This window comes from Dromaius novaehollandiae, chromosome 5, assembly GCF_036370855.1.
Source record: "Dromaius novaehollandiae isolate bDroNov1 chromosome 5, bDroNov1.hap1, whole genome shotgun sequence".
NCBI lineage: Eukaryota > Metazoa > Chordata > Aves > Casuariiformes > Dromaiidae > Dromaius > Dromaius novaehollandiae.
Window position 1 is genome coordinate 42,053,928 of NC_088102.1, and position 26,032 is coordinate 42,079,959.

At 39.4% G+C, this 26,032-nt stretch overlaps 1 protein-coding gene across 9 annotated transcripts in view; it reads left to right on the plus strand.

Annotated features, from left to right (window-relative positions):
* The window catches only part of ZNF106 (zinc finger protein 106), a 44,423-nt gene extending 18,704 nt beyond the window's left edge, over positions 1 to 25,719 (plus strand). For 4 of the 9 annotated variants that reach the window (XM_064512585.1, XM_026095608.2, XM_026095607.2 and 1 more), the window contains 18 exons: positions 145 to 2,244; positions 3,245 to 3,872; positions 4,850 to 4,919; positions 6,053 to 6,207; positions 6,302 to 6,389; positions 6,707 to 7,051; positions 10,192 to 10,975; positions 11,328 to 11,383; positions 11,911 to 12,056; positions 12,413 to 12,547; positions 13,587 to 13,703; positions 14,805 to 14,996; positions 16,222 to 16,284; positions 17,251 to 17,370; positions 17,861 to 17,932; positions 19,449 to 19,520; positions 20,148 to 20,294; positions 21,283 to 25,719. In XM_064512585.1, the coding sequence (XP_064368655.1) occupies positions 145 to 2,244; positions 3,245 to 3,872; positions 4,850 to 4,919; positions 6,053 to 6,207; positions 6,302 to 6,389; positions 6,707 to 7,051; positions 10,192 to 10,975; positions 11,328 to 11,383; positions 11,911 to 12,056; positions 12,413 to 12,547; positions 13,587 to 13,703; positions 14,805 to 14,996; positions 16,222 to 16,284; positions 17,251 to 17,370; positions 17,861 to 17,932; positions 19,449 to 19,520; positions 20,148 to 20,294; positions 21,283 to 21,339 (5,347 nt within the window). In that variant the 3' untranslated portion in view covers positions 21,340 to 25,719. Of the gene's footprint in view, positions 1 to 144; positions 2,245 to 3,244; positions 3,873 to 4,849; positions 4,920 to 6,052; positions 6,208 to 6,301; positions 6,390 to 6,706; positions 7,052 to 10,191; positions 10,976 to 11,327; positions 11,384 to 11,910; positions 12,057 to 12,412; positions 12,548 to 13,586; positions 13,704 to 14,804; positions 14,997 to 16,221; positions 16,285 to 17,250; positions 17,371 to 17,860; positions 17,933 to 19,448; positions 19,521 to 20,147; positions 20,295 to 21,282 lie in introns of those variants that run through there. The other 5 variants (XM_026095613.2, XM_026095610.2, XM_026095611.2 and 2 more) reach the window with 5 other exon arrangements.
* The last annotated feature ends 313 nt before the right edge of the window (positions 25,720 to 26,032 follow it).

Sequence of the window (26,032 nt, forward strand, 5' to 3'; positions counted from 1 at the left end):
GTAGAACAGCTAAATAAGTTGCTTCCCTTTCTTTTCATATAAAACGTTTTCTTCTCAGTGCAGATAAAATGGATGGAGCTTGTGTGCTGTTGGATTTAAAGGGGAATAGAGTGAAAATTCAAGTTTCTCTAAATTGTTTTGTAGGCAAGCTGAACCATGCTGTGCAAACCAAGAATTAGAATGTGATGATAGGAGATCACAGAGGAGGCGAGAAGAAAGAGCTACTTACAAAGAAAGAGAAGCTTATGATCAGTCATCATGGCATCATCATAATCCATCACAGAGGGACTGGAAATGGGAAAAAGATGATTATATTAGTCCTAGACAAGGCAAATTTTCACACTCTCTGAGGAACCTTAATATAAACAGACATCCAGGTGGCCCAAGGGGACGCTCTGGATGGCACCAAAATGTTTCAGGAAACCCTTCAAATCGGCATAACTATGGGAATTCCGGAAATGTTTGGCATCCAAGTGGGCGAGGAGGAGGAACATCAAATTGGCATCATGGTGCCAGAGGGAGAAATCCTACCTGGCACTCAGAAGGAACAGGTAATTTTTCTAGCTGGAATTCTAAGAGTTATGGAGGAAACTGGAAATCTAGTCCTCATGGTGCAAATGGCTGGAATTTTGGAAGCTCAGGAGATGCATATTCATTAGACCCAATTAATTATAATAAGGAAAGGTATACATGGCAGTGGCAGGAGAAGGACACCATTGATATTGTACCATACAGAGATCGAAGTAATAGGCGTGAGTCACTTGATTTTACTAGTGATAAACTTCCTCCTGAGGGAGCACTGGATTTTGGTACTTCCAAGCAACCAGAAAACAAAACTTCAAGAACCAGTGGAAAAGGCGGCAGTCCTTCCAGAGATAAAATATATCGCTGGAGTCCCTACCCATCCCAGAAAGCTGCAGAGCAGCAGTCATGGTCTGAAGATAACGTTTCTAAAACTCCGGAGAAAACAGATTCTGTATTTATGCCTCTTACTGATTCATCAATGAAAGTAAAAACTTGTGAATCCAATGCAGGCCTCCCAAAACTTAAAAAATGGGAAGTACCTTCCCCCGCTAATGTAACCGCAGATTGCCTTGATTCTTGCAAGCTAATGACAGACTATTCTAGTGGTGAAAAGCCTGATAAAGATGATGGTGGAAGGAATAGGATACCATCGCTGAAATCCCCTCTCCTGAATATCACAGACATGAAGTTGTCTTCCCAAAAGCAGGACACAGAGAATCTCTTAAAAAATGTCAAGCTTCTGTTATCCTCAACTAGTGGTGAACAGCAGAATCATTTGAATGCACTGAACTTGGAAACAAAGAGTTTCCCCTCTTATGCGTCAAAGCTGCACAGCGCATGTGCAGATAACTTACAAGGCAGCAGAGATGTGCTTGGCAGCAGTGTTGGAGAAGCTGTTAATAACCTAAGCGAAACACAACAAAAAAATGAAGAACTTCAATCCAGCCACTCCTTGCAAAATCCTCATTTAGACTCTTGCAAGGATACAAGTGATCAGAATATGGAAGAAGCTGGGAAAGTCTCTCTGAAGAGCAAGTTCGGACTAGATTCATTAGAAGATGTGAGTGATGATGATCTAACCGGCAGTGAAAAATCTGAAGCAAGAGTTGAAAAGTTGAGTTCTTCTGTTAGTTCTTGTTTACCCTGTGATGTTCCAGAAAGTAAGCCTGCTAAATCGGAAAGGGAAGATGATGAAAAACCTGCTGTTTCAGCTATTGCTTCTGCTGACCAAAAAGATTCTGCATTTCAGATGGAATCCACAGCATCTCCATCAAGCAGTCAGGACAACTTGCATGTGGATTTGAAAACGGCGCAGGAAGGAGAAGGTGATGAAGAGCATGTGAAGTCACGTGATCACTTTGAAATGGAAGGTTTCGAAAATCCTTCGGATCATGAGCTGCAGAAGGGAGGAAGCCAATCATTAGGTCTCCTTCTTCCTGATTTAAGCAAACTTGGCCTCCCTGCCTCTCTGCAAAGAGACCTGACACGACATATTAGTCTGAAGAGCAAAGCTGGGACACATCTTCCAGAGCCCAATCTCAATAACGCACGGCGAATTCGCAATGTTAGTGGCCATCGGAGAAGTGAGATGGAGAAAGAGTCGGGGCTTAAACCCACCCTCAGGCAGATTCTTAGTGCTTCCCGGAGAAATGTAAACTGGGATCAAGTAATCCAGCAGGTAACCAAGAAGAAACAGGAACTTGGCAAAGGTTTACCAAGGTTGGTAGCTTTCAAGTCTAAATGCCCCTCTGGGGAGGGGGGGAGAGGGGGCTTGCCCCACACCTTAAACAAATTCCAGACTCCTACAGCTAAGACTTCAGAATGAGGTTTACTATACCACTGTCTTTTGCACATATAGATAATTTAAGTTTGTAAGATTTCTTGCTGCTGCGGACGTCTGTCCACAGGCAAGTAACTGTAGTCTGCTGCTGAAGAGATCACTTTGCTGTTGCTCAGGGAAGAAGCTAATTATTATCAGTTCATAATGATTGCTTAATATCTAAATATGGACACTAGCAACGTATTTGCATTTCACCTGCTAGCAAGTAGAAGAATGTAAAAAATGTAATGAAGATGTGAACAATGTTGCAATTGCTTATTCATGTATTCAAACTATAAGAAGCAGCTTGCATTGTTGTGAGTAGAATAAATGATTCTTCTTTATTTGTTAATCTGATTTAATCTGTTGACCAGTTTGTTTTTTGTGTTTAGAGGTAGCAATTATATTTCACATATTTGAAGCTTTCTTTAAACCTCATGTAGGGACTATTGTTTCAAGGCTCTTGCAAAGATTTCATCTTTGCTTATTGCAAACTCGATAGAGGTAATCCTGAAAATAATGCAGGTGTTGCTCCTGTTTGAAATTCCCCTTTAGAGCTAAGCTGTAGTAGCTCAGCAGCAAAGGTAGCCACTTGGAGATTTGTCTGTTGATGAACAAAACTTCTGGACACTATTCAAATTTTTAGAACCCCTATAGCTAATGAAAGTTTATTTCTGCCTTGGAAGTTGTAGTATCAGTTCTTAGCCACAAAACTTAATTTTGTGATATGCAGAAGATGTTCCATTCCCAGATCAGACAGAAAGCAGCAGAATACCAGTGTAATGAGTTGCTAAATCTCTTGATGCAGTAATGTGTATTTGAGTAGGTAGGAGAAAGCTTTTTTCTAGATTTATCTGACTTGTTACATGTGTATATATTTTTCTTTTTGTCTTGCTAAAGGTTTGGCATAGAAATGGTGCCTCTTGTTCAAAATGAGCAGGAGGGTTTGGAACTCAGTGAAGAGTCTGATCTGTCTACTCTAGAAGGATTCCAGTGGGAAGGGATTTCCTTAGCAGTGCCTGGGTCAGCCAGAAAACGTAGCTTTTCTGAAAGCAGTGTGATTGTGGACCGAAATCCTTCTGCTTACAGCTTCTTCAGTGACCAAGCCAAAACAAAAGAAAGTGAGCAAAGGCAAATAATTGCCACCAGCCACTCACATCACTTAACATCTGGATATGAAGCAAATGCTGACATTGAGGCTGACTTTAAACGTGAGACATCTTCTCTTCCTTTGTCACCATTTATGTCTGAAGGAACTGAGACTAGTGGAAGCAGACACAGCCTGCCAGCATCCTCTGAGGTCACAGGCCTCACAAAACAAGATCAGGAGAGCCGAGATAAGAGAACACCCCTTCTTGAAAAACAAAATGTACTGGAAATCTCAGGAGAAGAAAATACCCTGGCTTCAAGTGGTGCTTTGGTTCTTGCGGTATCTAATAACATAGATGCAGCTACAGACAGTAGCTGCACATCTGGTACTGAGCAGAATGACAGCCAAGGAATTGGAAAGAAACGAAGAGCGACAGGAGTAAGTGTGCAATTTTGTGCAGCCTTGGGATGCTAAAAAATAAAATGTTTCTTGTGTCAGTGGTCATTCAATTTTGTAATGATCTCTACAGGGAGGACTCTTTCAGTTTGATTATCTTGTACACTGACATCTACCCTCAAACTAATCGGCTTGTTTGACTTAATTTTGTTGAAGAGTCTTTTTCCTTCCATTTCTGCCTTTGTAGCACGGGGCTCCTGTTTAATCTTTGCTTTTTAATTAGAAACTGCAAATGCTCTGTAATTCTCATTAGGTGACTGACATACCATGCTGGTAAATGAGAACTATGAAAATACTTCTGTGGAAGTAATCAGTGTTATAGTGAGGATCCTGGTATTCCAAAGCTTAAATGAAAGCTAGGCTCTAGTGATTTTTTTTTCCTTAGGTATTCCTGGTTTTATGGTCAAGCATGGAAAGGCAACCCTTATTACAAAACAATATATTTAAAATAAGGTAGAAAAAGACTAAAGATTATAGCACTTTTGATCTGTAAGCCACAACTTTCTCCATCTGAATATGTTTCCCTGTCCTGTCTTGGACTTACCCAAAGGGGGGGGGAAATTGTGCCTCTGATCAAAATTAGCAAAATGATTTAGTTAAATCTAGAAAGGAATAATCTTAATCTCTCACTGATTTCATCCTGTAGAACAGCAACTAACAATTATGAAGCAGAAATTTTGAACCAAGAGTGCTTGAGTCTTGCATACCTGAGCATGTAGAAGGATGCCTGCTTATTTAATATTTTATCTTAGCTGAGATGAAAACACAGAACTCATTTTGTTGTCCCCCTTTATTAAGGGGAGAGGGAAGGACAAGGTATATGAGAATGTACAAAATGAATTATATATTCTTCTCTGTGGGTACAAGTAATGCTTCTTGAAAAGACAGTGGACGTTTTACCTCTCGATTTAGGCAAAATTGCTCTTGTAACTTTTGTTAATAAATGATTTTACTTGTAGGAGGGATCCTCTCCTGAAATCCCCAGTCTAGAAAGAAAGAATAAAAGAAGAAAAATTAAAGGTAAAAAAGGTGAGTAAATACCATGTACGGATATGCACGTGTGCACCTGGTATAGAAGTTATAAATACCTAGTAATTCTGACTTGGCTAGAATCGCATTTCCTTAATGTCACTTTGCTGTTTCTTGGCTCTTACTGGAGGTGATAGCATGGACCCCTTTCAGGTCTATACAGCCTGCAAGATTGGAGCCAGAGCATCCTGCTACACTGGGCTCCCTTCTCTTTCTACCCTTCTTTGGGAATCTTGATTTCCAGAGAACTCGTGGAATTCTGAAATGTGGAAGGACCCACTGGTAGCTCCCCATCTGAGGACTGTTTTGTTTTTACTGTTTTTCAGTGCAACATGCAGAGGAATGTGGTAGAGATTCCAGAAATCTTCCTGATTTGAACCATCACTTACCAGTCCTTTCATATTCCTTATTAATGCCTGTGGCTTACTCAAAGCTCTCTTATTTAGAGGCATTCAAGATGAGCCCCAGCTCATTAAAGTTATGCTTAGTGCCTTCCTATGCTGTTGTTATAACGCACTCTCCTCTGAAGAGTCCCATCTTAATCTGACAGAGGTTGCTGCTAGTAGAAGACTTTTTCTCCTTTCTGCCTGTCGTTTGTGATCCCAGTTACACAGATGTGACCTGTGCTTTTCCCCCATTCAGAAAAGAGCAGTTCGTTGCCTCTCCTGACAGAAAATCTGAAGGGAGAAGCACTCATCACTCTAATCTAATTTGGCCACGCAGCTTTGCCTTTCTGCTTCTGGATAGTCCTACCCAAAAACCTGTACAGGAGTCTCAGCATTTCTCAGTTTCTCAGCATTCTCTGTGTCTGACCTCTCCAGCAATACTTTTTGGAAAATGAATATGGAGTGTCTCATTCCTCCCTTTTAAGCAGAGAAAACTCTTATTCTGGGATTAAACAGGTCTTTCTCAAAGATGCTTAATGCTTCCACATTACCACAGATCAAAATTAATGATCTGTGTTTTGTTTAGGGCCCAGAAGGTCATTTTCAGATAGTTCATTTCCTTCTCCTGTAGGATGCTTGATCTAACTTACATGTTTCTACCTTCAGAGGTGGTAGTAGTTATGGAGCTATCATAATATGTGATGCATTTTAATGTATTGTCAAGTGCAGTTATCCTCTCTTTTTCAGAACGCTCGCAGGTAGACCAGTTGTTGGCTATCTCACTGAGGGAAGAAGAATTAAGCAAATCCCTGCACAGCGTGGACAGCAGTCTCTTGCAGGCTAGGGCTGCCCTACAGGCAGCATATGTTGAAGTTCAACGGTTCCTTGTATTAAAGCAACAGGTAACAGTGCACTTCTGAGATTGTCTGAGTTAGAAGTTAGCAGCATCAGAAATTGCCATAACTTGGACTGATTTAAACCACTACTGTGTTGCAGATCGCCATGGAAATGAGTACACTAAGAAGTCAGAGAATCCAGATCTTGCAGGGGCTACAAGGTATGAGATGCCATGCAACTACAGCAGGTGAATGCTGACTCATATTCTGTGAACTCAGTGTCTTAAAAATGCTTTTAACTTGAATTTACTCATTTAAAATGTGGAATAAAATTGCAGGCTTGCCATATTCGAGTCAGTCTTGTTCATGTGTGATCCAGCTTCCTTGATAGCGCTATCTGGTGGGTGTTTTTTGTTTATTTTGTTTTGGGTTTTTTGCAAATTTTTCTCTTCCTTGTCTGCCTGCACACTAAAAGTGAGTTCTTGGCACCACTAAATTTTACTGCAAAGTTTTGTAAAACAGGAGCATGTGTTTGTTTTGTTTTCCTCTCCTCTTTTGCCATTAGAAACGCTTGACCCTTCTGAACAGTTGGAGCAACTTCCCTGCAGTGTCTCAGCTGAAGGAAGAAATAGCAAATCTCAGATGGCAACTGACTTAATTCCTGCAGGCTCCTTCTTGCCCCTTTTGGACACTTTGTCTCCTTCTGTACCTCCGTTGGGAGCATCTGTCCATGTCAACTCGCCATCGTCATTCCAATCTTCTGCTAGCATCACACCCACCACTCCTCCTGACTCCTCCATACAAGTTAAACGAGAGCCTGTGTCTCCAAAAGTTTCAGAGGAAAATGTGAATTCTGTGCTCCAGACCTCTTACTGCCCTTCACAAGCAGAAATGGTGGAGCAGAAGGATGGTATGTTTCGTTTCTCTTTATTTTAAGAGAAGCTAGCTTTGGGGAAATGAGGAAAATAATTTTCCTGAAAGAATAATTTTCCTGTAAGTTAGGTCCTAAACCTGCAGTCTGTGGTGTAGGGGTGAACTCTCACTGACTTGCATACAACTTTGTTGACTGAGTAGTCTTGGAAATCGGGGCCTTCTTTATAACAAACCCAAATGGGCTTCACTTCACTTCTTTTTTTTTTTCTTTTCTTTTCTTTTTTTTAAACTTACTGAACACTTGTAAATCAAAGACATATTACGTAGCTAGAGGTTTTAAATTTTACTTTAAAAATGAAACAAACATGATTTTGCCTCTCAACCCCCCCTCCCCCCAAAATAACGTAGTTAACAAAAAAAGCTTTAGAAAGCCCTGTAATTTTTGTTTCCTGCTCTGTCTGACTATAGCTAGAATTGCTAACTCTTTATTTTAACATTCTATAAACCCCCCAAAACTCATGTACTGTAGTCCGTGGTCAAAGGCCTTTTCACTGAAACTGGCTACTGTGACTGAAGATAGAAACTCAAGATTAAAAGCTCAAATGCACTTTACTTTCTTACGAGCCTGTGAAGTCAAGAAAGATGACTCTAATGACAATTGTTAACTCTTTCACTTACCCTAAACCGTTACAGCTTACAAAACTTTATCCCAAATTATCTATGTCAGATCACTGTTAAGTATAGCCAATATGATATTTTTTTTCCTTTGGCCAGCGTCAAAAGCACTGTTGGAAAAAGCAATGCTGTTCTACTTTTATAAGCATTTTTTTTTCCTGAAGCATAAAATAAATGTTGGTCAACTGAAGCTTGGACTTATGTAAATACAAGAACTTGAATATTTTTCTTTTAATATCATTTTGCAGTTTGTTTCAGATGTAGAATTCTGGATAAATAGCGCTCTTTTTATAGGTTTTTTTGTAGCAATTGTTGCATTTCTTGTATTCTACCGTATTACATTAATGTAGTATTGTGAATTTTGTTTCATCTCTTTTTGGAGTATTGGATAGGTGCAATGAAGCTATAGGGGTATACAAGCAAGTATACTCAATGTAAAATATTTCAGTTTTCTTATTTGTTCACTTTAAGACTTAGCTTGAAAGAAGCTACTACCTTTCCTTCTCTATTCCACTTTTATTGGCATATGCCATTATGTTTTTTGGTTTTGCTTTTTTTTGTTTTGCTTTTTTTTAAAAAAACATCAATGGAGAGAGGACTCATTTTGCTTAAAAACTAATGTTACAGAGTTGGAAAATTCAAAATAAAGATTGAGTGCTCGCTAGCTGCAATGGCATGAAGTGTCTTGCTTGCAGAGTCTTCAGACCTAGCTATACTGACATCTCTGGCTAGCACAGCTGAAGCTGAACTTTGTTTTACTCGTAAAGATGAATCTTCAAGTCATACAATTTAGCTATATTTATTATGTAAACACAAATTACCAAAAGAATCTTCTTCTGATGTTTGCTTATCAAGTGATTTTGCTTGCAGTATTGATCAGCCTTTTTATGTGCTGCATTTAAAATGAGCATCTGCCATCAAATGAATTTGTTAATTTTGGGAAAACGAGCATTTGCCATCATACAAATTCTGTAATTTGGGGGAGAGGAATTCTCTTTGGGTGTAATCTGCCCACTTTCCAGAGACTTAGTATCTGCCCTGTCAGCTTGCCTAGGAAGCCAGCTCAGCCTTCACCTGAATGAGCTGGTTGCTTTTATTTCCCTAACTACCAGCAATCTTCTCCTACTGGGGGACTGAACGGTCCTGTTTGCTTGCAGGGGTAGACACTGGGGAGACTTCCCTCCTCCCCTCCCCCATCTCAGGGGAGATGAGGGGTAAGAGACGTTAGAGATGTATTCAGAGTCTAAGGGTTTGCATGCCTTCTTTCTACTGTAACTCAATGTGGTAACCGTTTAAACCTCATATGAATGTTCATTTTTTCTGTACACAGGGCTTTCTGACAGGTTGCAGCTATGCATGCCAGTTATATGGCTCGGGGGGAAAAAACAGCTTTCCATTGATTCAGTTTAAATATGATACACCCTATGCTTTCAGCAGATTCTAGTTCTGTCTTGGAACTTCCCATCTGAGGAAAGTGTAGGATATGTTTAGCACGTTTAAGCTATCTCTAGTTGAATGGGCCATTCTGAAGTATCAAATACGTACTGTGATGTTTTGAAGAGTCAAACAGCTTTGTCAGGGCATTGCTGTTGGTTTCATTTGCCTGTTTCTAAGAGACTGAAGCAGAGAAATGTTTTTCAAATACTGCTAGCTTGCCATTTGTGTTAAGGAATCCCACCTGATACATGCTATGACCTTGAAACATTCTGGTCCAGACTGCAGTTGCTGCAAGTGCAACTTCTTCTAGGGTATGGGAAACACAGCTGTGAGACACTGCCTGCACTCATAGCTTGTCTCAGTTGTGAGGTTGGATCCCTTTGTTCATATTGGCTTCAAATTAAGTTGCCACAGGCAGTATGTTCCCCCAGGCTCCTTAGTCCACCACAAGCAAACTATAAAGCTTGCTCTGATGGCTTAAGGTGCTACTACTCCCAAGGTAGGTACAGTGTCACAGCGTGGTCTGGAATGGGATTTGTGCACCTCATCTACCCTGAGTTCAGTTTGGGCAACTTGGTAGAAGTAGCTAATGTAGATGGGTTAAGCACAAGGTCTCCAAGTTATGTCACTGAGCAGCTGAGGCATACTGGGCATGCATTTGGTTCCTACCAGTCGTCTTCTGCAATGGTGACTTGGTAAGGGGGCACACAGCAAATGGTAGTAGCATCTTAAGCCAACAGTTTAGGATTTATCAGAGGTTTTCTGTTAGAGCTTTAAAAGCATATGGTCAGTCAGCAGCTTGAAGTATGTGCAACATTCTTTTGCTTCTGGGTACACAGAAACCTTTTTTTCCCTTGCTACTTTTTTTAAAAGCTGAATAGCTGACTGAAATAGCAGAAGATCTGTATGTGCATGTAAACATCCAACATATAGGAATACATCCTTTGCACCTGTATTTGAATATAAACAAAAAATTGCAAGGAAAGCAATTTTTGCGTAAATATTCATTGCTGTACAGATTGAATATAACAATACAATGAATATAACAGTATCTCTTTTCTTCAGAAGAGATCAGCCAGAAAACTTCAGTGTGTCCAGTTATCTCTGCAACCGTATCCCTGTCAGAGCTGACAGCTTGTTTCCAACACACTAATCAAGATGTTCAGAAGCCTGCTGCAGAGAGGAGAAAGGCTGGACTTTCTGAGAACTCTTCTCCTTCTCATTCCCCATCTGGTTTTAGCAAGAGAGAAGCAAATGAAACAGTGTCTGAAAGCTTTTTACCAGACCAGTGTAGCACTTCTCTTCCAAATCATTCAGTCCTTCTAGAAATGCCAATGGATAAAAATCCCAAGTTGACAGCAGACCTGTGTGAACAACAGACAGCAACCACTCTAATACCAACAGAAAAAGGGAACAGGAGGAGGAGAAAGTTAAGGAAGAAGAAAACTCTGAGGGCAGTCCATGTGCCAGAGAACAGTGATACAGAACAGGATGTAATTGACTCTAAGCCCATCAGGAAAGTCAAGAGTGGCAAGGTTCCTAAAGGAGAAAAGGTTACCACATCCACTCCTCCAAGACAGGAGGATGGAGGTACTATGCAGACAGCAAGAAACAAAGATGCAAATGACAGTGATACTTCTCTGGAACTAGTGGAAATTGCAACCCCTCAGTATGAGGTGGTTGACATTGGTTCATCTGGATCGGGAGATGAGAAACCAGACAGCCCATCCAAAAGGGATTCACGCAGCTCCGTTGACCAAGCAGTCCTAGAAGCATCTTGCTCTGGTTATGATGAAGTGAGCTCTACCAGTGAGATTGGCACAAATTATAGGGATGATGTGAAAAAAAGGTGAGGTTATGGTAGATTTTTCAAAAGCAAAAGCATTAAACAATATTTGTAAGATGCTTCCCCCTCCCATTCAGAAAGCTTTACAACATCTCTAGCCTGTTATTCCATTCAGGAATTTTAGCACTGAAATGGGGGGGAAGTGTCCTTCTACATGTTATAAATTGAATTTACTTTCAACTAACAAGCAAATGTGTATTGTTACCTACTAATTTCTATAATCATTAGAACAAGGCCCTTCTCTGTGAAAACTTCATTTTTGAGCTTATCTATCACAGACCATATTCTACTTAATGTAGAGTCTTGTATTCTGGAGTGTTACATCAGTACTTTACCTTTTATTTTTGTGTTACAGTGTGGCTGAGACACAGACTTCCATATCATCACTAAGAGGATCAAAGAACTCTTCAGGTATATTTCTTAAGCTTCTTTTTTTTCCCCTCCTTTTTTTTTCCCTCTGCTTCAACTGTGTATGGTATCTTGCAAGAATTTGAGTTAAGTTTAAATCAGGCTACTTCTAGAGGAAGGATTTTGTCCTGAAGATAAAAACCTGCACTAAAAATTGAAGTGGAAAGTCATAAATGCTCCTCACTTGTGTTACTCCTCTTTAGATGTTTTGTGCCTTGACTCCTCTGCGCCCCCCATCCCCTCTCCCCCACTTCCCAGACTCCTGTTAAGCTGTGGGATAAAACAACAAATAATACAATCCTTTTGCTATGTTAAAGATCTTTCTGGGCTTAATATTGTCCAAAGGTCTTCCCGGCATTTTATATCACCCTCTACCACTTAAAGCCTCCAGTCGAGAATTACTATGACATCCGATTTTAAAGATGCTGACCCAACATAATAGTTCTGCTGTTTGGTAATATAAAAAATAGTAGCATATTTGCATGGGTGTATTAACATAATCAAAATGCGTATGTCTCTCTATTCTACAGAAGTGTCTTCAGAGCCAGGTGAGGATGAAGAACCTACAGAGGGGAGCTTTGAAGGACATCTGGCTGCAGTGAATGCTATTCAGATTTTTGGGAATTTGTTATACACCTGCTCAGCAGACAAAACTGTTTGTGCCTACAATCTGGTTGTAAGTAAGGTTGAGGCAATGGTGTGATAGTAATTGCAGTTACAAGGCTGCAAATCCATGGCATGTGAGTGTTGTGGGTTTTTTTGTTTTGTTTTTGTTTTTTTAAAGCCTTACTATGTAGTTAAGGAAGTAGCTGCTTTTTCAGGGGCTTAAAGGTTTTATTATCTTATGTTTTCTTCAAATCTCTCTTTCCCCCTCCCCCCCACCCCTACCCTTCCCTGCTATGAGAGGGGTAAGAGGAGATAGCTGTGTGCATCCTGCTGTTTTGTTAGCTTTCCCACCTTACTCCATCAGGCACAGATCCTGAGATGCATTATGGAAAAATATATTAACAGACCCTGTGCCTTGCTTTTTAGAGCAGGAAGTGTGTAGCCATCTTTGAAGGACATACTTCAAAAGTGAACTGCCTCCTAGTCACTCAGACAAATGGGAAGAATGCAGCACTCTACACTGGCTCAAGTGACCACACTATCAATTGTTACAATATCAAGGTATTTGAGCTCTGACTAACATCTACTGCTTTTTTTATGCGAGTGTTTCAAGGGATAGCGTCCTGGGCAACATGCTTTAGGTGACCCTGCTTGAGTAGGGGCGTTGGACTAGCTGATCTCCAGAAGTCCCTTCCAACCCCAGCCATCCTGTGTGATTCTGTGTGTGGACTTTGCAAATATAAAATAAGCAAGCCTTTTAAGTCTTTTAAACCTTTGTGAACTGGATATGAGCCCCACTTCACACCTAGTGAGGCTGGAGCAGGAAAAACACCCAAACCAACCATAAAGTGATTTACTACCCTAATCTTTTGGCTAGTTAAAGTCACAGAGTTTTTGCCAGAGTGGCCTGAAAGGGGTTAGCTGAACGTTGGGAACTCTGAAGTGCTGGACAGTTGCCTGGCCATCAATATTGAAGTTGACTGACTGTATTTGTAGCTTTCTTCATTGGTTATGGAGGGCTCAGTTCTCTCTGTTGGTCAGCTGTTGAGAGGAGAACAGGTATCTAATGTTCTGAGGGCAGCTGAAATGGAGCAGACTGAGACTTTCTGAAGCTGGACTTTTTAAGGATAAATGGTAAGAAGGCTTGTCCAACATGCAGCTTGAATGTCTAGAAATATCTGCATTGGGGGGCAAATTATCAAAGGCTTTTGAGCCTTGCACTATTAAGCTAGTGATTCATGGTGCTTCCATATAGGGGATTTCAAAGGGATTCCTTGAACTCAAACAGTTAACAGCGTATTTTTCATATATGCAGTTTGTAATGTAAACTTGTATATACATTAGGGGTTGGTAGTAGAAGAAGGCTTTTCTGGTTGTAACTGGTTGCTGAAGTACTGACAGATATCAAAGATCAGGGTGAGCTGATTAAAACCAGGATCAAATTGCTGTGTGGCATTAGACCTTCTGAAGTGTTTTTCTCCAGCCCTGTGTTAGTTCCAGAAATGCAGCTTGTAGATGAAAATCATCATTCACTTCAGGGTCTTTTCACGAAATTGTTTTCAGTTAATGAAATGTTTTAAATATTTCTTTCTTCTGCCAGACCAAAGAGTGCATGGAACAGTTTAAATTGGAAGATCGAGTGCTCTGTTTACACAGTAGATGGCGGATCCTTTATGCAGGCCTTGCAAATGGCAGTGTGGTTACGTTCAGCATAAAGGTTAGTTGGTTCAAATATTGGCACCTAAAAGCTTGTTGCAGTGCTGTTTCTCTTCACTTTTTGCTTCTTTCTGTTCTTTCTCTTGAGTAGTAAGTATATTTGTAATTAAAGCATTTTGGCATAAGTACAAAGGTCACTTCTATGTCTTGATCTTGTCAGTACATGAAGCTGTTCTTCTCCGCTTCCATCCATTTGCCTTTCTCTCAACTGCTATGTTACTGTCATATTTCTCCTGGTGATTTTAAGTTTCTGCCTGGTCTACCAGTTGTGTGTCCTGAGAGGTTTACTAACAGGGATGACTGCTTGTGAATACTCTTTTTATGCCCATGAAAGCAGTGTGAAATGCTTTAATGCATTGCTGGTTTTGCCTGCTCTATTTGGGGTTATAGAAGAGGCTCATTCACACCGTTTTTTGACAAAGAGACTTAATCAGCAGTCTACATAATATTAAAAAGGAGGGAAAAAAGTGGTTATTTAAATAATTATTATGATTATTCTTCTGTGTATATCCTAGACTAATTTCTCAAATTATCCTTGACAGGAAAAGAAAGGCCACATCTTATCGTTCTATCAAGTTGTCTTGGCTTGAGCCATAGCATCCTAGTGAAAATCTTAAGTTATTTTCAAATAACCCTTATCTTAAATCTATGGTGGGGAAAATCTTTCTTACTCTAAAAGTATTTGCTTTTTAAGTATCGCGAAATATGCCAGCTGCGTTGACTTCTCTCAAGGAAGAGAGAATAGAAATGTATGTGTGTACCTGTATGTGTTTTTCTCCTTAATCACTGCAGAATTAGTGCTACTTCTTCTCCTTGCCCTAACTTGTAAGGAGGATTTAAAGGACCATTGTTAAATGTTTTTTTAAGACAGAAAATCCAAGCCCAAAATAAGGAATTATTTCCTTGATTTGGAAACTTAGCTGTTTAGAGGTTACTCTTACCCACTACTGAAATTGTGTGTTACTAAGCTAAGATCGTATGCTGTATCAAATGCACTTCAGATGCCATACCAAGTACAGCACAAAAAAGACTCAATTGTCTAGTCATGTTGTCAGTAACAGAATTTTAATTCTTAAATATCTTTCTTCCCTGCCTCCGATAGAACAACAAGCAAGTGGATACCTTTGAATGCCATGGCCCTAGAGCAGTGAGTTGTCTAGCCACAGCTCAGGAAGGAGCACGCAAGTTGTTGGTAGTGGGCTCCTATGACTGTACCATCAGCGTGCGAGATGCTCGGAACGGGCTGCTCCTCCGAACACTCGAAGGTCACAGCAAGACGATACTCTGCATGAAGGTAAGTGTCTTTGAAAATACATTTTCGACAAAGAATGGGGTGCTTCCTCCTGCCTTCTCCTTTTTCTTCTTCATCTAATATTCAGTAGATTGTAGTAGGGAATGGGTGGCTTCTCTGTTTTAAATTACAAAAACTGAATAATTTGATAGGAAAATTGTCTCTGTCTTGCTGCCATATCTGAGGTTCCCAGGAAAACCATTGCTGTTGCTGTATGTAGGAGGCATGTTTATTTCAGATTGCTAGAAGCTTCAGGGAGTCTTGGAAAATGAGTTTGCCAAAATAGGAGGCTGGAGGGAGAAGTTGGGGGAGAAAGGGAAGCTGGCTTTCACATGCCCTCAGTATACAAACCTCTGCAGAAATTGGAAAAATGTAGCTCTAGAAAGGTATTCTTCCTTTTTAGTAGAAAAATCAGTATTTTTCTAAATACAGTCTTTTATATAAATTATGATTATATATAATCATATATATTATGATATTTGTGGACTTCACTATGATTTCTGTGTTTGGCCAAACTGTCATAATGTGTAGTGTCTGGGTGCGTCCACAGGGCTGGTTGTGTTAACTGGATGTGTGATGTCTCTAAAGTGCTACGTTTCACTGCTATTCTACCTTTTTTATTTTTGTTGTTTCTGTCCGAATGTGTATGGAGATAGAATGATGTAACTTTAAATATAAATGTTTTGCATTTCTAGGAAATGCCCCATGGGCACTGTAAGCTATTGGAGGGACTTGCAGAGCAGGCTGTTTTCCATGTGCTGTTCCATGGCTAACTTAATCCTGAAGTGAAGACTTTTAGTGGATATCTGATTGTTTTTTCTCCTTTTCAGTTTCTGGCTTCTGAGATTGCAAGTTGGTATATGTGCTTGCCTGAGCAGTGCAGCTCTTGGCCCCTAGTCAGCTACTTAGTTGTCCCTGAGAACAGGCAGTGGGTGGGTTGGGTTGGGTTGGGTTGGCCTGGTTGGTGAGCTGCAAGTTAACAGCTTCTAATGTCAATTGTGAAGTGTCAAAAGCTGTCATTAGGGTAGCTTAATACATTTTCTAGCCTTTACGTAAGGAATTCAGTGGGGTTTTTTTGTTTTTTGTCTTTTTAATATTCTCAGTTAATTTTTAAGGCCCTCAGAGGAACTGCTACATTGCAACTTTGAACTGAACAGTGTCGGAATGCTTCGCTGCATCATTTTCTTATCTGTTATGGAAATTAACTTTTTTTTTTTTTTTTGGTAAGGTTGTGAATGATCTGGTATTCAGTGGCTCCAGTGATCAATCTGTCCATGCTCACAACATTCATGTAAGTCGTCTATAAAGTTGAAATGGCTTTTGCCATTAAGACAGTGAAATCCTGTGCTACAAAGTCAGTATTTCCAAAATTCTTTACTCACTGTTGGGCAGACTAGCCTCCAAAAAGGGCAGCAGTATAGTATGGCCCTTTTAATGTGTCTATGCGCTATAGCTAACTAAGGAGGGGCCCCGAGGGTAAAATACCTAGGGAAACATAACCATTAAACATACTGACTCTTGCAGTATATGTAACACCTTCTTATCTGGGGGTCTTGCTTTTGCCAGTTGCTTCAAAGGTGCTGAAAATCAGGAAAGGGTTCAGAGCAAGGCCATGAGAGTGATTTTTCTGACTAGGGGAATAGTTTCTTTATTACAGGAAAAACTGGAAGAACACAAACTGAGTGGTTTCAAACAAGCTGATTCTAAAATCATTTTAATACACATGAATGCTTTGTCTCCAGCTGGGCTTTCCCATCCTCTTTTAGCCCATCTTTCCTCTGTGCTAGCACAAGCATTCACATGCCTATGCAGTGAGTTAAATTAAGAAACTTACCACACTTAAAATTCAAATGACAAAAAAGTTGTATATTTCTCTGTATTAGGCTAATTTTTTCCTGATCCTGCTTCTTATGGCTGCATCAATAGTAGTTTTGGCACAGTAGTAGTGCAGGATGGGTGGGGACATGTAGCTAATGATGGAAAGAGAGGAAGTACTCTTTTCAACAGTGGCGTGCATTTCTTTTGGACTGAAACAGCTGTGTGTTTTAGCTTGAGCAAAGAAAAGGCCTGCTTTAGCAAAGAATTGTAACCTTAAAAGTACCTTAACAGGAAATGGAAGCCTAATAAAGAGTGTTTCTATTGTCTGAATACTAAGGGTTGAAACTAGCTATCCTATCTAGGTGAGACTAAAATTAAGTTTAAAGAAGGGGGGAGGAGGGGAAAAAAAACTATTTGCCTTTGCTTTGTCTTGGCGCAGACTGGAGAGCTGGTACGGATCTACAAAGGCCATAACCATGCAGTAACAGTTGTGAACATTCTGGGGAAGGTGATGGTGACCGCCTGCCTAGATAAATTTGTTCGTGTTTATGAACTACAGGTAAGAAAATAGAGGATTATTAATGAGATTTATCTAATATGTGTTAGTGTCATTAACGGTTCCAGAGTCAAATAGAAGTGCTTATTGGTCCCTGGCCCATTCCTCTCTTTCCTGTCACTCAGAACGTATGGTTGTCTTCATAACTAATAAACATGGATTTTAAAGAATATGACCTAAACATTTTGTAGAACCAGAGTCATCCAAGAACCAGGGTTATCCAAGGATGAGTGTGCAGAGAAGCAGAGATATGTCAGTTTTCTTTGCTTGAAACACTAAGTGTTTAGTTAGACAAAAAAAGGCTCATATGAGTAATGCAAGCAAAACAGTAAGCTTTCACGGTGTCTATGAAGTTTAGAATCCAGTGTGTGTGGGGGGGGTTGGATGCCAAATATTTAGGCAGCTGCTCTTAGAAGCATTGTGTCATTTGCACATCCATGAAAACATCTATAAAATATCATGCTATTAAACGTCTGTTTCTGTTTTTTTCAAGTCACATGACCGCTTGCAAGTCTATGGAGGCCACACAGACATGATCATGTGCATGACCATCCATAAGAGCATGGTAACTTCCTTCTTTTTGTTGGTCTCATATAGAAGGTTGTCTTGCGTACGCTTGTGGAAATTAGTTTTGTTGGTTTTCTTTTCAGATAATGAAATCAACCTGCTCTCCGACTTTGTTAAACAGAGGAACTTAGAAATGTCAGCCACAAATACAGTTTGCTATTATAGCTTTGTACTTATATAATACTATTGTTTGGGGAAAAACAGTTACCTTGTAACTTACTGTAATCTTGGAACTATAGTTCTCTTTACAGTGATGACTGCATTGAAGAGTCTAGAAATACTAAAATATTCCCCCTTTTCAAGTGTTTCAGTCCTGTTTAACTTTTACTAAAGCTAGTCACACAGATGCTAGAGAAAAACATCACTCACAGTCAAATGTCTGTTAACTTTGAAAGAAGCTAGGCAAAGGTATGCAGTTGATTCAGATGCACAGATTGCTTCATGCATCAGCAGCAAGGTAGGGTTCAGAAGCACTCCTGGATATTTACGTGCTTGAAATAGCCACTAAAAGCATTTACTGTTGCCCATATATACAGGAATATGTTCCCAAACTTTCTTTCAGATTGTAAAATAAGATTTACAGTTATTATGTATAATAAGAAAAGAATCAAGTCTAACAGAGCTGATCTACCACTAACTGGAATACATACAGTCTTCATTTCTCTTCTTCTGTGGGTGAGATGGCGAGCCTAAGTGCACTCAGGCTGAGCAGCTTAGTGAAGAATGAAACAATAATTTTCTGTGGTAAGCTAAATAGCAAGGTGTAGTCCTTCACCCAAAGGTTTTTATATCCTGGTAATGAATTTCCAAGGGACAAAAAGATGTGAAATAGATGACAAATAAGATCTTCAGCTTGCAGAGTTTTCTATATTATGTGAAGACTTCTTCCCCCTGCCCCTCACCTTAATGAATAATTTCTGTAGGATTATGAGCATCTAACATGTATTTTTTCCAAAGGACAATTTTGCATAGAGCATTCCCACCCACCCCCTCCCCCCAAAAAAAAGAAAAGTGGGGAGGGGGAAGCTTTTAGGATGTCATTTTGCCTGCCTTTTTGAGGTCTATTTCAACTTTGTTTCTGAAATCCTGGTGTTCTTCCTTCTCTTTCCTCCCCCATCCCTCTCTGCGTATACATTTAACTGGTAAAGTCCTGGAAACTTGACATTTACACCTAAGGGCTTTTTTGGGGGGTTGGGGTTGGGGGGGGTGGGATAACTGGTTTTTTGCTTCAGTGGACAATAACTTTATATTTTAAAGTTTTCTAAACTCTTACAAATGTGGCACTATCCATGATAGAAGTTATGAAAACATTTCCTAGTAGGTTTTTGTAAACCATGAATTTAAATCTTAAAAGAGTTAGCTTAGACTCACTTCTTCAATTTTGAAGCCTTGTGTGTTGTGTTGATGTTTTGTTGTTCACCTAACATAGCCTACCCTTAAGCCTTCTTCAAAATGCTACTGCATTTTTTTCCTGTTATTCTCAACTTCCTTTCTCATAAATTTTTCTTTTACAGATCTACACTGGATGCTATGATGGTAGTGTCAGAGCTGTGAGGCTTAATCTGATGCAGAATTATCGTTGCTGGGTAATGAGCAAAGTGTTTTTAGTCTTTCTTTGCTATAGTTCTTAGACTAATCTGCTGATGGTGGTCACAATTCAGAGTCTTAGATGGCTTAACTTTTATTATACGTCAGTAATCTTTTTTAAAAAACTGAAAATATGTGACTAGTTGCTTCTCTGAGTCTTTTAGTCTATGTATGTGCTTTGAGGCAGGTCAATAATAGCATCTTAAATTTGCATCTTAAATTTTTTTTCCCAAAAGTTTTAGATAGTGGCATATAACTCTTTAAAACCAAGAACTCCAGCTGAGTTGCACAGAAAAGCTGATATACTGTGCTAAAGAAGTTTGATTTAATTCCTAATTACTTCCTCTAAGGTAGGCTTTAATTCTGTAAAGGTTTAGTTCATCTCTTCCTCCTCCCATTTTTTTTCTGGTGGTCTAGGCTTGACTAGAGGCAGAAAAAAAATCTCTGTAAAGCTACAGTTAAAGTACTAGAGACCACTGAGAATGAAGACAGATTGAGAAGGTTGAAAACTATTGGAGGAATGTGTCTCTGAACAGTCTTGTTGGAATATTGTTGAGTTGTAAGAATAAAAGAAATTAGCTAAAATTCTTTCTCTCTGGCTTATGCTGACATGATTTTTCCACCAGTGGCATGGATGTTCACTGATCTTTGGAGTTGTGGACCATCTGAAACAACACTTATTAACTGACCACACCAATCCAAATTTTCAGACCCTAAAGTGTCGTTGGAAGAACTGTGATGCTTTCTTTACTTCCAGGAAAGGTTCCAAGCAGGTATGTGGTGGAAGTAATGTGCTTGTATTTGGTAGTATAACAGAAAGGTTAAAAACCCCAGGTATGAAGTATATAGTCATCACAATTGTGGGACTTGCTCTTATATCTCTTTAAGATGGTTAAATTCTTCTAGTCTTAGCAGGCTTAACTGAATGTAGTTATGATCAGGAAAGATTAGCAGAGGTTAACCTGTGATGAATGAAGAGCACAGCTAAGTGTGATAGCTTGAGATGCGGTCAGTTTGAAACAGTATGATCTTAAAATCTGATATGGAAATCATTAACATTTTGAAATGTTAAAGGAAGTTCTGGTAACTATAGTCTAGAGGCTTTCAAGTTTTTGTAGTAGTAGAATTTTATTTTTAAGATGGGCATGCATCAATCTGAAAATGTTTTTTTATATTCTTAATTTTCTGTTCACCACCACCCCCCCCATTTTTGTAGATGTTAGGTGCTGTTTGTTCTTCACATGGGGTTAGTTTTGCTTTTTTAAAAAAAAAAAGTATTGAATCTGTAAATTTCTGAGTAAATGTTAGCACAGATGAACAAAATGGAAGAGTTGAGAGGTGGAGGGAGGGTTTGTTGTCTATACACTGACCAGTAAAACTCACGTTACCCTTTGGCGGTATAAACTGCCTTCTTGTTGAATGCTGTTCAAGATACACAGTGGAAGGCAGTTGCTCTGAGAGCTGAAAAGCAGAAGTAGTCTTTAATTTCTTTCGAAGCACTGACTTCAGATATAATGTATTTATCTGATACACCCTTCTACTTAGAACGGGAGCTTTTTCTTATTTGCCTTGGATTATGTCGTATGTGAGATATTTTATATTATAGATATGATTTAATAGTTTGGCATGGGTTTTTAGAAGTGTTAAGCCAATAATTTCTTTTTTCCAGAATGCCATTGCATTGAGCTTTGTAGAATCCTTTGCAAACGTGTGGGGTTTTTTTTGTTTTGTTCTTAACTGACTACTCTTGTTCTTTTCTAGGATGCTGTAGGACACATTGAAAGACATGCTGAGGATGACAGCAGGATTGACTCATGAAGCTTTTCACCTCCCACATTGGGAAGTAATTTTATACATCAGAATTATTCCAAATAGCACCCATTTCTTACTCCAGTCTTTCCTCTTTTCTTTTCCAACTTGGAATGCAAAACAGGAGTGGGGCTGAAATGCCTTGCTACAGAGACTGCAGGTTGTATTGCGCTCTGTAGAAATAAGGCTAGTCTATTAAGACTGGGCCCAAATGGAAGAATCTTGCAAGTTTTTAATTCACTGACAGATAAGAATATCCCCCCTCTTGTCTGCCTTGTTTTTTTGAAGAAGCATATTCTGAGCGTCTTTTGGAAGTCCAGAGGGGTGCTGAGAAATTAGATTACAATAAGCGCTGGTGTTTGCAAACTCACCTTAAAATCTGTTAGGCGTCTGACTAAGACATGTCTGTTTTTATGTTGTATCCAGGTTTTTAGCCAATTTTAATAGAATTCTGCGAATAGAATATCACAAATTCTGACAAGTGTAACCTGAATATTCAGTGTATGTTTTGGTTTTCTTCATAAAAAGAAAAGGTATTTTATGGAGAACTGGAATAAATTAATTGTTTTTTTAATGTTAACTCTAATTTATGCCTATTTTTATTCCTTGTCTAAAAATTGCTATAACTGGCACAATATATACAGACTGCCCTCAACATTATACTTCCTAAGGTGTTTTTAGAGGAAAGCAGTCACTTCTTGAAGAGATGTGCCAGTAGAAGCAAACCAACCAGAACAGCGGCTACACTAACCCGCTTAGTGATCTTAGTCTCTTTAAATATAGGTGCTTTTGTACAAGAAAGGAGAGACTAGTATCAGCTCTTTTGTTTTACAGTTAAATACCAGCATAACCACTGCTATCTTGATACAACACGAGTTGGATTCCTGATTTTATTTGGTAGTTCATCTTGCCAAATTGTTTATCTTGTCAGTGAAATCTGGTATGGAATCTTAATGACTGACCTTGTAGTCCTGTGTCTTCATGGTATAGCAAACATAGAAATGCAACGGCATGAGGTGTCTAAGTGCATCCACTTTGGTATTTTGTTTCTCTTGTAATGAAGCAGGATTTTAGAGTCCAAAGTTCTCAAGCAGAAGCTGGGGTTACAAAATGTACATTATATGCATTTGTAGAAACAATTCTTTCCCATGTAATGTACCACAGAGAAGCTGCTGCAGAGGGGAAGACTCTTTATACTGCTCAGGGCTCCTCTGCAGTTGCCCCTTGGGGTGGCAAACTTAATCTAATTTTTCCATAAAGTACAGTGAAACATACTACTTCCATTTGAGGTGTTGTCTTAAATAACAGGATTAATTTAGCAAAGAGCCTTTTGTTCGCTTTTGCTTAACCTGCAGCTGAGGATAAAAAAGCAGAGGTTCTTTCAAACTGTATCCAGAACGTAAAGATAACCCAGCTTCCAAACTGAGCTGCTTATAAATTAGTCCAGTGCGTTTCAAACAAGTAGAAAGCACTCATTTCACTGGGTGTTGCTTTCACTACTAGTCTGAGGCTCAGACATGCCAACTTCAGACCAAATACATTTCATAGCCTTGTTCTTTGATCACAAAGAAGCCTTTTTAGGCCAAGAAAGTGACTGAGGGAAGCCCATGGGTGTTCTGCTCTGCCACTAACCAGGGGACTTCAGGGCCTCCTCTGAAGCACACTGTTTTTATACTGTCTCAGCTGAGGCGTCTTTCTCTGCAGTTACTTGACATTGATGGGTTTTTTTCTCAAGAGAGATGGGGATAAATTGGGAATGAGATACAGTAGCATCCTACTTCAAACACATAGGAATCCTCATGGTTCCAAAACTCCTGTGGGTTTTTTTGTTTTGTTTTGTGGGAGGTTTTTTTGTTAAACTGTTTGAGAGGAGGGGAAAGAAAAACAGTATGCGACTTGGACCTTGTCTGAGGGATTTTTAGTTTTATTTTTTGTGGGTTGTTTTGTTTTTGGGTTTTGTTTTGTTTTGCCATGGTCTGTGGATGAAGCAATTTAAGAGATGATCAGGGAGCTCTCTGAGCAGTGTAATTGTTTTCTGATGCAGGCTGTAAAGAGGGAGCATGTAAAGGTGTGGAATAAACAGTGTGAACTTTTCAAGCTGTCCTTTGTAGATGTGATTGAAGTGAAGGTGTGGAGCTGTGTAGTCTGAGGACAAGCATGTGGAGTGTTCCTATCATTCTGAAAGCTGGTGTGTGAGAGCAGATTTTGTTACTTTTTCCTTGCAGTTCTTCATTTTCTTTCAGCTGATGACTTTGTTTTCAGGAATGCCTGAAGATCCTTCTCATTAAGTGTTGCAGCAGATAAAGTTATTACACTTTATTTGCATTCCTGTTTGCTTATAAGGCTTATCTTTTCTCATTGGTATAAGCAGGCTTCCCTTTCTTGTAGTCCATTTCAAGGTATCCAAGATATTTCCTTATCTGTCCTTGAAAACAGTCCTCCCCCAAAGGCTGGACTTCTGAAATCCAGCTTTAGTAGTGATGTCTTTTGTTATTTGGTAGGTCCTATCAGATGCACCTTAAGAATCTTAAAACTAGTAAGAGGTGGGGAAATTGCAGAGCTGGATGAGTGTATATACAGTTTTGCTTTATAAATAAAAATTGCTTGGGGGCTCGGAGGAAAACACTGTGCTGCCTTGTTGTCCTGAGGATATCTTGAAAGGATTTGCTACAAAGCTGTCCTGAAGATGTGAAATTCCCCAGACTGCTTTGCAGTTCCTGTTTGTTCAACTGGAATTGCACGCAGCTTTCATTAATGGCCATTTGCTTCTTCTAGAGGCAATTGCAGACAGTAGCTGGTAAGCTAATGCCTTGGCTTGATAGCCATTAATCAGATATCCTCTTTAGTTTTGCCACTTAGTTAGGATTCTGGCTTCTGATATACCTCCAGTCAAAGAAAGAGTGGAATAACTTTGGGAATGGGGAATATTTCTAAACTTTAGAAAATAATATTTGCAGGAAAAGCAGTACTGCACATATGAAGCCTATGTTCAAGACTGTTTTTGGTTTTTATGCAAGTAAAATGTGGGTGGAAGAGTGACTAGAAGGGGGGTTTTGTGTTTAGCTGAGGTTTGGGGGATTTTCTATTACTCAAATGCTAAATAATGAGCTCTGGACTTAGTATATGGCTGACTAAACAGGGCAATCCTATTGGGGTGCAGGCCACTGTTTTCCTCCTAGCAGTACTGACATTGTGTTTAATTAAGCTGTGACCCTCCTTGGTGGCTATAAAGTACTCAGAGCTATTGTGCTTTGTTATGATATAAAGAATGGGCCATGAGTTACTCAAATTGGTTATGTCATTCTCTTCAAAAGTGTGAGAATTTGTTGTGCCATCTGTATACTAAATCCTACCCAAGCTCAAAAAGGAGGGCCCGAGTAGCATAAAATTATCACATAAACCTATTATGTGTCACAAAGCTTAACCTTCCCCACCACCAAATTTCCCCACATGTATTGAATCATAGGATAATGCAGACATTGGTCTAGATTTTTTGTTCTTTTTTTCTTCAAATCACAGTGAAAAATAACTGCTAACTGACAGTGCAATACTATATAGCCTAGTGCTGCTGCTTCAGATACGCACTAGTGACTTTTGGTCAGCAAGGGATATTAAAATATTTTGGTACAAAGGTGCCTGCCTGTTGTCTGTATGTGGGAAGGGGTGGGAGGGAAAGCTGTCAAATCTGTTGGTACAAAGGTGCATTAAATACCCCAGCTTCTGTTTGCCTCATGTAACTTCTGTGTGGACTGCAGATTATTTAAAGATGTTGTCAAAGCATGAGCTGACTACAAAATAGCAGGAGTCTGGTTGTGCAGTGTGTTCGAAGCAGTGCAGTTTTAAATGCACATTTTCAGACTGTACACTCTAATATTGCTGGATCAAGATAAACAATAACTGAAAACTCTAACTGGCAATAAATGGTAGGTTCCCAGGGATAAACACGTAGTTTTGAGAAAATATTGTTTCCTTTTTAATTAAAACACAGGTACAGATGAATCCCCAGTTTTCAGGATTTGTATGGTACTATTACTCACACAGTCTGTTGTCCAGAATTGCAGAATATGTAAGGAAGGATAAGGAAACAGTTTCAGCTATCGTTTGTAAAATATTTACTAGTGAAAGTAAAGAGCAAACTGCGTAGGTAATGTTTTGTTATATGTACCTGCCAGCTTCTCAGTTTCATTTTGCTGTAAGTGTTAAACAGTCTTTTTGAAGAATGAAAGTGGAATAAAACAACATGACTGAATATTTAATAATTTAAGCTGTGTAGCACGTGTGCACAGATTGACCATGTTTTCCTCTTTCATTTTGGTACAAAGCTGTGAGCATAATAACGAAACTTTACACAGTAAAAAAAGAGAAATAAAATAAAAATAAAATTCCTTATATGGTTTGTCAGCCTGATTCTTCTTTGTTTTGAATAGAATGATTCTTTAAAAGATTCTGTAGAACTTGACTTTGTTCTGGATTTTTTTTTTTTTTTGATTTTTAAGAAGGCTGGATAAAATCAGACAGGACAGCTTGAAGCTGTACGTTCCAGTGGCCTGGGGAAAATGCAAGTTGTCTACCCAGCTGTGCCTCCAGAGTGACACACCGACTGCCCTGCTTCAGGATGCTTTGCAAAGAGAAGCTCTCTAGAGCTTGCTCACCAGGAATTTAAGAGCCTGTTTTGAGAAGCCAATCAAAAATCCTGATTGTG